Raw genomic sequence first — 12,011 nt, forward strand, 5'->3', positions numbered from 1 at the left:
CACATTTAAAAACATCTGAAGGAACCCCATCGGGACCTGGGGCCTTATTTTTTAGGGTCTGTTCAATCGCTCTTTCAACCTCTGTCTCTTCAAATGTCACGTGTAAGCCCTCAGAGCTAGGAAAAATGTTAATCTGCTGTTTTTCCAGATCTGGGGTTGAAAAGATATTCCCAAAATGTGAGATCCAGCCCTCATCCGGGATGTTTGTCTCTATAGAAGAGGGTTATCCTCAGCCGAGAATAATGGTTGATTAATGATTTTCCAAAACTGGCCACTATTTTTTAGAGTCTCAGGAGCAAGTAATTGCAACCATGCCTCTTCTTTCAACTCATTTTTTCGGTCCAAGAGAGCAAAGGTAAAGTCTTACATCTATAATTGACAATGATGAAAGATGGTAGAACCAAAGGACCTTTAAGTGCACATAGCATTCCATTCAGTCTCCCATAGCACGAGAAAGTAGTTGTCATTCACGTTTTCAACAAATACCCTCTCTCAAACGAGCATGCATTTGCCAATTAAGAAACATCCTCTGGGGGCTGTTGAAGTAGAAGCGAATTACTAAGTCCCCAGTTTATAAACAAACACACACGCCTCACCCAAGGCCCACGCATGCACTTAGCATGCCTAGCTGTAGGGAACGTCGATTCCCACTCCTTCCTATTGTTTCTTTAGAAGCACACATGTGGTGACCTGTTAATGGCACCATGATGGTCTGCATCCAGCAGCTGCAGTCCATCTGTGAGGGCAAAGGACACCAGAGAGTCAGAAATCTAAGGGAGAAACGGACTAGGGGAGGATGATGCGGTGCAATGGCCAGGACAGCTCCAGACCTTAGAACAGGGGAACCAGGTTCAACTCTTCTGTGATTCTGAACATATCACTTTAATGCACTCACCCTGTTATCTGTCCATGCGCTAATTTAACAATTATCCATGCACTCACTCACTCTTTAACCTCACTCACTAATTACTGATGCAGTTACTCATGTATCCATACAATAACTCCATCCAATAGTTTCCACATTCTCACATTAAACTTATCATACATTTACATATCTGCACCCACAAACTCGTCATTTATTGAAAACATTCATCCATGCACTCAATCATCCATCCATTTGTTAAATTATGTTTACACTTACCCACTCATGCACCATCCCACCCATGCATACAAACTCACTAATCAGTAGAGAACCCTCACTTATTCTGAACATATCACTTACTCCCCGTGCCTAAAAAAACAAATGAGCTAGACGTGGTGTAATGAACTGGGGCACACATATAGTGATTCATTACCTTTGGGGCAAGTTTCCTCTGTGTCAAAATTCATAAAAGCAATTAATAAAAACAAATCTTACAGAGTGGGAAAGACTAAGGAATGGACATGGAGGAAGGGTATTAATGAGTCATTAATGCACGCACCCTGTTATCTGTCCGTACGTTAATTCAACAATTATCCATGCACTCACTCACTCTTTAACCTCACTCTCTAATTATTGATGCAGTTACTCATGTATCCATACAATCACTCCATCCAATAGTTTCCACATTCTCACATGAAACTAATCATACATTTACATATCTGCACCCACAAACTCGTCATTTATTGAAAACATTCATCCATGCACTCAATCATCCATCGATTTGTTGAATTATGTTTACACTTACCCACTCATGCATCAGCCTACCCATGCATACAAACTCACTAATCAGTAGAGAACACTCACCTATAAAAATGACCAGACCTATTGACTTTGCCAACTAGTATTTATGAGTAGATTAGTGATGTGTAGAAAAACATTTTGCAAAGTCACGATATTTTCTGATCTTACATGGCTACATTATACATGAGGATATTTCCTCGTGCTGCCACTGTTTACTGGTAGCATGAATATTTTACATTACGGTGCACTGTGCCAGGTTTTATCATGCCCCAATCATGGGAAAGGCGTAGGTTGGCAGTGTGCTCAAGAAAACACACTCTTCAATAGGTTAACCTGGCCTGTCTGTTGTCTGGCAAACTCTGCAAGATGGAAAGCTCGGAGGGAAGGCGTCTACAAGTTTCAGCATGCCATATTGACATTAACCTGTTGACTCCTGTGAGACGACTCGAGTTAGGACAGGAGCCTTGAAAGGAGCTGAACTGAACCGAGTGAAGAATTTAAAATGGCACCGAAATTATTTTATTTTGCAGTTGCGTCTGTTCTTGTGGGATATTATTTGTATATACCACTCCCAGAGAACGTCGAGGAGAGATGGAAAGTAACGTTCATAGATTCGACTGTGAGAACAATTATGAGTTTGGTAAGTACCCAATTGCATTTTTTGAGACCTTGCGAGTTAATTTTAACCTTAACAGAGCACATACAAAGTAATCTAAATGGAACGTGTTTTCAATGACAGGCAAGTGGACATTTTAAAGAGGACTGTTGTCACGATTTTTGAAGGAATCTAAAAATATACTTTCGATACTTTTCCTAGCAGTAAATAAAGTGGCATATATGGAGTTGTTTTTGAACTGTGCCACATCAAAAAAATATTCGAGTTACTTTACTCCGTTTCCATGGCGCAGGTCATTTTTCTGTTTAAATTAATGATTATAAACAGATTAATTGAGTATTCAATACTGCAAATACAGGTCAATCATAGTTAAAAAAAACGCACCAAGCTGGACACACTCATGTAGGTACACTTAAAACGCTGTGTGTATTCGCAAGGATGTTTTTGATTTGGCACCGTTTGCACATGTGGTTCTACCTAAATAATGATTAAAAAAATATTTCGCTACCATAATACTGTGATCGAAATATTGTGACCACAAATTATAGTTTACAAAGAATAAGGTAAGATTATAATTTATTTTCTTAATAGTGTTTACTACATTTGCTTTTTTATTGCTTTATCTTAAAGTGTTATGTTGTTATTCTATTATTGCTACCATGACATTTAAAATATGTTTAAATATTATTATAGTATTGTATAATTCATAATTTATATTGTAGGGTTTATTGCACGATTCAGTGTTTAATAATTAAATGTTAGTTGATTTAATTGAATTATTTCATTTTTTTGTTTTCAAGTATAACCGCATCGCTGCGGCGGCTATTCTGCCGCAGCGCTACGTTAAAAATACGGAAACAAGAATTATTGTAAAAGTTAAAAAAAAAGTTAAAACTACGTCGGGTCCCCTCACTAACAACGTAGTAGAATGGCCTCAGACAATGTATTGAATGTTCATGCACGGACCTGTAGCTGCTTTCCAATCTCAATCATAAATTTGAGACCCCTACAAGACAAGATTGGTGATGAACCTCCCAGCCAAATTATAATGGCCTGGCGACATGTTCTTATGTTCAGTTTGTTTAGTATGTCCCGTAAAAAATGTCTTCTAGCTGCCATAAGGATTGGGCACACACAAAATAAGTGAATTAACGATTCGTTTTGATAACCGCAGAGTCTGCATTTAGGGCAGTCGTCTTGGGATTTCCAGGAGGGTCTTAAGTCCTTGGACTCATGAAGGCCCATGCGGAGGTCAATGAGGATATTTTTTAAGTGTTGGCTAAAATGTGTGGCCAAGTATGCCTGGGGTTGTTGGAGTATATAGGAAGAAATAACTGTCCAGGCGTGGCTTCGATGGGTCAATGTTTGTTTGTCTTCCAGTAATGACTTCAATTTTGCATTTGAGTTGGCAATTTTGCAAAAACAAGCCTGGTCAATTTTTTTGTTCCATTCTTCAAGCAATCCGAGATCTGAAAGGCAAATGTGCAGGTGAATGGCCCAGGACTGGGTAGAGGCAATTTTGACTGCTTGCCAACAGAGATTATTTAGTGAGTGAGGATCAGTGGCGCGAAGTTTGTGGCAAAATTTGACAAACCTTGATTTGGACCTAAAAATTTGATTCTGAAGACCAAATTCTAATCGCACCTGGGCTGGCGAGGTGCATTTCGGTAGTTTAAAAACTGCTTTGTAAAATTTATTTTGTAAGGTGTTTAGTAAACCTGCCTCCCCTCCAAGCCAGGTGACCAGACCGTACAAGAGAGCTGGTAAGATCTGAGCAGCCATAACGTTCAGAAGATGGGTGTAATTTAGGCCGCCCAGTTTTTGTAGGAGTCGCATGTATCCATAAATTAACGTCTGGGATTTGGCTTTTAGCACCGCAGAATGTTCTTTTTTTTAATTGTTTTTGCCTAGGGTGATCCCCAGGTACCAATAGTGAGGCTGTATCCCTATGGCAAGATGGTTAAATGTCCAACTAAATTTAATGGGCTTTCGCTCAATAAGACGTATTACTTTTGTCTTTTCTCTGTTTAGTTCAAGATGTTCTTCGTCCAGATAGAGATGTAGAGCGTTTATCAGCCTTTGCAGCCCAATTGGGGATCCGCTTAGGAGCACAATGTCATCGGCAAACTGGATGATTGGCATTGTGGTGTTACCGAGCTTCGGAGTATGGCTTACGATTTGACCGAGTTTTTTTCCTAGGTCGGCAAGGTAAAGATTGAATAAACATGGAGCCAGGACACAGCCCTGTTTTAGTCCATCCTCAGTTGGAATTTTGGACGTGAGGCTTGAACTCTGTCCTTGTTTGACCCTAGCCCAAGTATCTGTATAGAGGAGCATGAGAGCGTTGAGGACATTTTTTGACAGCCCCCACTCGTTAAGTTTTTCCCAGAGTCTCCCCCTACTGACTCGGTCAAAAGCCGCTCTGATGTCAATGAAGCAGCCATATAACCGATTGTTGTTAGTTTTGGCTCTTTCCATTAGGAGTGCTAGGGCTGTGAGATTTGTTGTGGTCCCTGTCCCTTTTCTGAAGCCCGTCTGATAACTTGGGATTAGGTTGTTGGTGTCTGCCCATTCCTGGATCTCCTCCAAATTACAAGAAGCGTATAGTTTGGCTTCCACATCAATGAGAGATATTAGCCGATAGTTCTGTGGTGATCTCCTGTCTCCCTTTTTAAAAATTGGGTGGATGATGTTACCTTTCCACGAGGGGGCTGTTGGTTACTGGCAAAGACTTGATTAAACAGGGAGGAGAGATGGAGAGCCCAAAAGTCAGCATTGTGTTTATAAACTGCATTGGGGATGCCATTAGGCCCTGGTGCGCCTTCGGTTTTGAGATGGTTAAAAAACCTTTTGACTTTGTCACAGGAGAATAGGTCCGGATGAATCCCCTGATTATTGAGCCATCCTATGTCAGGGTGGCTTAGTGACTTGTCTGACAGTCCTCTCGCGAAACTTGATATCGTTGTTGTGTTGGGGCGATACTGAATTACGGAGGAACAAAGTTCCCTTTTTAAGTAGAGGCTTTTTACGTGGGCTTCCCAGCTTTGTTTACTAATGCCGGGATCCTGAGATATTATGTCTGCGTTGTTTAATTTATTAATAATGCCCCAGAAGTCCCTCGTGTTTCGCTTTTTACTGGCTACTAACAGTTTTGCCCATATCTCTTCCTTGTGATTTGTCTTGGCTTTCCACACCATTTTGCAATAATTATTTCTCATTTTCCTAACAAGAAGGTGATTTGATGTGGAGCCCTGGATGATCTTCCTTGATGCCTTCCGTTGCGCCTGGGCTATTTTTCTCTTTTCCTCCCTTAGTTTGTTGGTAAACCAGGGTTCCCGTAGAACTAATGGGCCTCGGTGCGGTGAAGGGTGAACCGAGTGTTTAAGAGACAAATTTTCTAACAGAATTATCCAGGTTGGAACCAAATCTTAATTTAGGTCATTTTCGTATTGAGAAAAGAAGTTACTTGCGATTTCGAAGATGGCTTTCGTTCCACTGCCCCTCCATCGCAGTTTTCGTAAATTAAACTTCTCTGGATGCTGAGAAAGAACAGTTAACTGGGCGGACTCTGGCACCCCTATGTTGATCCAAATAATTTGAGGAGAGTGATCGCTTTCAGATCGTGTTGTAATTTCATAGCCTGTTACTGAGTCAAGCAGGTTATTACTGATAAAAGTAAAGTCGATGGTTGACGATGACTTGCCACTCATGTACGTCGGTGGTGCTGAAGGTGCGCCTGTTATTACGGGATTTAGAATTGTTAATCCCAGCAATGACAGTTGCATTAGGGTTGATGGGTTAGGCACTACCTGAGATTTTTGTCTTGAAGTATATGTGTTTTGGTCTTCATGAATTAAGTTAAGATTAAAGTCGCCTGATAGTATCAGCAAACTTTGAGAATTTGTTTTCTGAAGTGTTTTTATGAGTTTAATAAGGACGGCCAGTTTCTCTTTTTTTTTGATTGTTCAGGGTGGATGTAAATGTTTATTTGTAGCAGTTGCAGTCCTGATTTTGTGGAGATCTTGGTTACCTGGACCCAGAGAAGTCCCATGTCCTGTGTTTCTGGCTCCCAATTAAATCTCTGCGAGATGTATGTGGATAGCCCTCCACACGGGTGCCTGAACTTGGACGTTCTCTCGGCGAGGATATGGTATTCGGTGAAGCCGGGAATGGCAGGGGATACCAGGTTCCAGGTCTCTTGTAGTAAAAGAATGTCGTGTTTATAAAGGAAAAGTTGTGTCTCACTGTCTTGGTCCAGACTACTAAACCCATGGATATTCCAACTGCAAATGCCTATGTTAGGCATTTTAACCCTCTTCTTAGGAGCGAAGTTGGACCGTGTATGTTGGGGTAGATGTTCGTGTTTTTTAGGAATACTTTTGATTGAGGATTAGCGGGATCCATGACCAGTCCTGTGTAGGAGACCCACCAGTACATGATTGCATTAGATGTGTATCGAGTCCGTCGACCTCTTGGACTACTGAAGCCGAACAAGCACCCTGAAGACATGAAATTTGCTTACATTTGATTGAGTCCTCCATGTTTATGTTCCATAGGCTTTTTACAAGCGGAAAAGGATATCTCGGGCTTGTGTGTTGCGTGAGGGTAATACCCCAATGTTCGAATGGTCCTCTATTTTCAAAGATCTTTGCTGCTGTCTCCGTAGAAGCCCAGGTGGTGATGGAGACTTCGATGTTGGTGTGCTCGGTTTTCGGACCGAACTCAACTGAAACTAGATCTTGTGAAGATATTCCTCTAAGCTCGGGAACAAGACTAAATAGTCTTAACAGGTGTGCTCTGTTTAGGATGTCGTGCAAGCCCTTTGTCTCATATTCTGGAGTAAATGTCAAAATTGGTTCTAATTCTGCGGTTGAGATTACTAATGGGTCTTGTGAGCGTGGGACTAAAGAGTTTAGCTTGTTTGCAGAGCAGCTTTTTTTATTGTTTGGATCATCTTCCCTGTAGTGCCCTTGACCCTAGTGCCCCTTACGAGGGAAGGAGTGATTCGTAACGTATGGTTATCTTTAGAGTGGATAACGGGTTTAGGCCGGACTGTGCAATTGCGGTTTTGCCCAGTTTTTATTATTGTAATCGGGGAATTGGTCCTTTGTGACTCGTTGGTTCCTGTTTTGTGTTGATTTGTTCCCGCTGGGACCAATGTTTTTTGTTTAATGCAATGTCGATCAATCCCAGTTTTAATTATTTTTATAGGGGTAAGGTCATGTACTGCCTGAACGTGTATTTGGTCGCTAATTCGTTGCGTCCTGCGCAATGTTGTGGGTCCGCTTGTGCTCATTAAAAGTTGTAGAGATGGGAGGTTTTTTCTGAGCGGGTCGTCCCCGATTGCAGTTGGATTTCCCTGTGGAAGTGACTACCCTGCTTTTGGGGTAGAGCGAGGACTTTTCGTCGTTGATGTTGTTTCTGGTGGGGAGATCGAGGCTGGTTTTGTGTTTGTGCAAGGAACCAATGGCTTTTGGGACTTGCTTGGACCTTCAGGTGACACCTGGTCTGAACCGCCGGGTTGTATCCATAGTTTAGAGTTTTTGGACAGGGCTTTTGCATGAGGGAGGTGATGACCTTCCAACCGCTTAGTGGCAGTGTTTGAGGGGATGTTTGCTGATCCTATGTCTTTTGAGAGATCGATCAAGGGTTTTACGAAGAAGTTGTCGATGGTGATCTTTTGGTTACTTTTTAGTTTGGACCTGGCTTTCCTCCCTCTTTTCCTTTGCTTTTTCGTCAGGTTGTCATGGAGCGGAGGATCGGGATATTCCATACCTTTGAGTGGACGAACAGTCGAGTTTGGAGAAACTTTATACTGGACCTTTGAGTGATGTAACGTGGCGGGATCCCTATCCCCTTCGGGGCTCTTATGTACCGAGAGGTGAGCGATTGAAATGCTTGATTTCCCAACGTTATGGTTTTCTCCTGATGGGTCTAATTTTGTTTTCTGGTTGTTGCCTTTTTTAACTGCTCCCAAAATGTCGATCAGTATTGCAGGGAGTGACGCCAGCTTCTCGATGATGCTCCCACATCCGCAGCTGGACACAGGGCTTGTGGAACCCATGTTGATTTGGGCCTGTTTTAGATGGGGAGTTTCCATGGATTCTTTATTTGTCAAAAGAGTAATAATTTTGTCTGTTTTGGAGCTAAGTTGGGCAATGTGCTCTGCGATGACAATTAATCAAGTCGATTTGGACCTCCATCTTATCTGATTGAAAGTTGAGAGCCTTTATGGCCTGGTCCAAAGTGCTAATCAAGGTGGACCCCCAGGAACCATAGGGCGCTTGACTGCAGTAACTCTTTTTTTGCTCTTCCCGTTGTGAGATTGTGTTAGTTGAAGAGATTGATATATGCGACTGCATTGATTTTTTTTGATGATTGCTGTTGTTTCCGGAGCTGTCGTCAATTAAGATCCTGTGGTTTGCGGTGGGGGCGACTACTTTTTGGGGTGTGGACGCCACTGGGCTCCGGTTTTGCTCCACTACCCTATGGTGATGGTCCAGATTGAAATCTAGATTTAGTTCTTGCAAGGATTGACTTGGAACCGGGAGCAATGACGCTGTGTCCGAAGTGGGTGGATGATGGCCGGACGGGGTGGCAAACTGGTCGTCTTGCCTCGTAAACCTCTTGATTGACTGCGCTTTTGGTTTACCTGGTCCATGGTCAGTTTGGGAATTATTACGATCGAAAATATGAATATTTTCCCCCATGTTCAATTTGTTGTTGGAGACATTGAAAAGTAATTCCAGTGAATCCTGACCAGGCGATATGGGTTAGGGTAGGACCAGGTTTTTCCCGGTCTTAATTGTTTTGATTTTTTTGCAATGGGGAACTGGAGTTATGAATCATTGCCTGAACCAGTTCTGGTTTTTTTTTGTGGGTTTGAGCGATTGCTCAGTTAATGACGCTGGAAGATGTTGAGTGAAAGATTCTAGAATTTGAATATGATCTGTCAGCGATTTGCCGCAGTATGAGGTTCCTGAGTGGCTATGATTTGTCGTCTTGTCTGGTTGAATAGGACTTGGTAAGTTCCTTGATTCCCTTGTTGATGCCAACAGAGCTGAAACAGGGTCTTTTAAAAAGAAAAATTTGTTGATCTTTTGTTGAGGGACTGGTAAGCGGCCAGGGCTGTTGGGGGGCTGGAGGAGGCTTTCTGCCTCGGTGGACCCCTCACCGTCGCCCCCACCTTGCTGCCAGGCAACTAGGGGCGGGATTACTTGCGCTTGCTTAAGGGCGTCTGACTTTTTAAGCTTTTTGCTGCGTGGTGGTTTATATGTGGACGCCTGACGTTTGGTTCCAGAGCGCATTTTTGTCCTGCACAGTGTGGTGAAGTTCAGCCGCGGGCCGTGGAGGGAGTTACGGTGGGGCAGGGAGGCGGGGAGGGGCAGGGTGGAGAGAGCTAAAAACCGGCACCTGGATAAGTACAGGTAAGTAAACAATTTAATTAATAAAACAAATTTCATAGCGCGCACTGCATCGCATTTTGCAATGCAGGGCGCGCTACGAAATTCGTTTTATTATTGAAATTGTTTACTTACCTGTAATTATCCATATGCCGGTTTTTAGCCCTCTCCACCCTGCCCCTCCCCTCCCCGCCTCCCTGCCCCACCGTAACTCCCTCCACGGCCCGCGGCTGGTGAAGTTGTGGCTGGCGTGGTGGTAGCTAGATGGCTGCTAGGTTGGATATCATTAATAATGTTCAATGATTACTTTGTTTTTGTATTATTATTTATTAGTTTGCACATGAAAATGTAAATGTTTTTGTACTTGTATAGCGCACAGCTACCCGCAGTGGGTTTCCCGGCACTTGTACAAATACCACAAGGGAACCCTTCCTGGCTTTTCCTGTGAAGTGGCCACTCCTGGGCACCCCCATGGTGCAGACCAGGCATCCCTTGCGTTGTGGGGGCCGTTGTGGAGACTAAGCAAGCTATTGCCCAGAGTTGCAGCGTGGGACCCATGATCAGAATAGGCACTGAGGCAAGAATATCCAGTCAGGGGAATTAATGAGCCCGAGACCTGCCGAGGCGGGAATCGAACCCTGGTCCCTGGCCAGAGCTCTGCATCGAGGTCTCCCTGCTCTAACCATTGAGCCACACTTCCCCACATCAATAAAGTGAGAATTACAGAATACATTTTAGCTTCAGGTTGAGGAATGTAATGGGTGATTGGGTGTAGTACCTAAATATAATAAATGCACAAATTGATATTAATGTATTAATGCATTATTGATTCTATTCTTTAGTTGGAAATAATTAAGACATCTAATCCTACTTAATTGATACTATATTATGTTATATATTATTGTTGGCCTGTATTGTGTTTTAAAGTATGTATTAGCTATCATTACTTGTATAATATATTAGATTATTTACACTTGACATTTGTTATTTTTTACGACTTAATAATTTATGTTTCATTTTATTTTTTTGCCTTTCGAAGTTTATTGGTGGAATGCATGGGTCGTATGTTCTTAAATACAGTTTACTAATAATCAAAGAAAAATGTAAATGTTTGTATCAAAACATTTTTTATTGTGCTTACTTTAAATTTTTACGCTTTTGGATGCTCTTTATTTTACTTTTTTTATTTCATACATGTGCATTTTTTAAATATTTGTAGATTTTGTAAAATTATTTTAGGATTTTGTTTAAATGTTTAGTATATTTAAGGTTTTAATTTGTTGTATTTACATATATGCAATAATGTTTATTCTTATTTATATAATTTGGCTGTGTTGTATCTGAGCACCCAATGCATGAATTTGTCCACTAGTTATTGAACTGGGCATAGAACAGTAAATCTGGCCTCCTGAATATGAACGTGCCACAATGTTTGTTAGTCTTGAGTTAGAATAGTACATCTTTTCTACCTCCTCTAATTGTATGTACTTAGCTCAATGTTTGTGGGACTGAAGTTAAAATATGAAATCTACCTCTGCCAAAATGTATGCACTTCCCCCATTGTTTCTTAAAAAGAACTTAGAGCATCCCTACCATGCCATTGGGACCACCACCAATAGGCCGTTGGTGGTGGTCCCATCAACAGTCTTGCATTACGATACAAGCAGTCAGACCTGTAACTGCCGGGGGACGGGCCACCACCTCATGCAGGATCTACTGATCCCAACAGGGCGGCGGTTGGAATTATGATCCTGAACAGAGGCAGTGACTGCTCAGGCACCTTGGTCAAAATCACAATGTCCCTTTCTGACTGCTAATTCAGGGCGATCCCAATGCCAGGAAAAGGTAGCCAGGCAGAGACTTTGGAGACCCCGAGCAGGGGTCACCTGTGGGCCACTATAAGGTCAATATTCATTCAGCTTGTGCCAAGCACCACAAAGTTCTCAAAAACACGGTGGATTTTGCTGCAACCATTTTCCACATCATGCACTTCACCCAGTATTTGTTAGAGTGTAGTTAGGGTAATAAATATGAAAATTAGGATTCTACAGACCAGTTGAGACACCACATTAAACAAAAAGATCAAAAAGGATGAGAATAGAAAATTGGCATTGGTGTACAAGATACTACAAAAACACTGGGGATTGCTCCAGGGGGTACCAGGTTTGGAGAACTGGATTACTGACAAACAAATGGTAACCTACAGGAGGGGGCTACAGTTAAGAGTCTTGTCACCTGTAGCTACACACCTCCCGTTAGGGTCATAGACAGGAATTAGATACTGGAACAACCAAAAGGAAACTATGTCCGTCTGGTTTGCAATATATGT

The 12,011-nt window shown here is 42.1% G+C and overlaps 1 protein-coding gene across 1 annotated transcript in view; it reads left to right on the top strand.

The window, feature by feature from the left end:
- Nucleotides 1-2,039: 2,039 nt before the first annotated feature.
- LOC144791461 (arylacetamide deacetylase-like) overlaps nucleotides 2,040-12,011 on the top strand; it is a 193,777-nt gene continuing 183,805 nt past the window's right edge. The window contains exon 1 of the mRNA XM_078666138.1: nucleotides 2,040-2,303. Within this exon, the coding sequence (XP_078522264.1) occupies nucleotides 2,166-2,303 (138 nt within the window). The 5' untranslated portion in view covers nucleotides 2,040-2,165. The remainder of the gene's footprint in view (nucleotides 2,304-12,011) is intronic.

Source organism: Lissotriton helveticus, chromosome 11 (assembly GCF_964261635.1).
Source record: "Lissotriton helveticus chromosome 11, aLisHel1.1, whole genome shotgun sequence".
Taxonomy (NCBI): domain Eukaryota; kingdom Metazoa; phylum Chordata; class Amphibia; order Caudata; family Salamandridae; genus Lissotriton; species Lissotriton helveticus.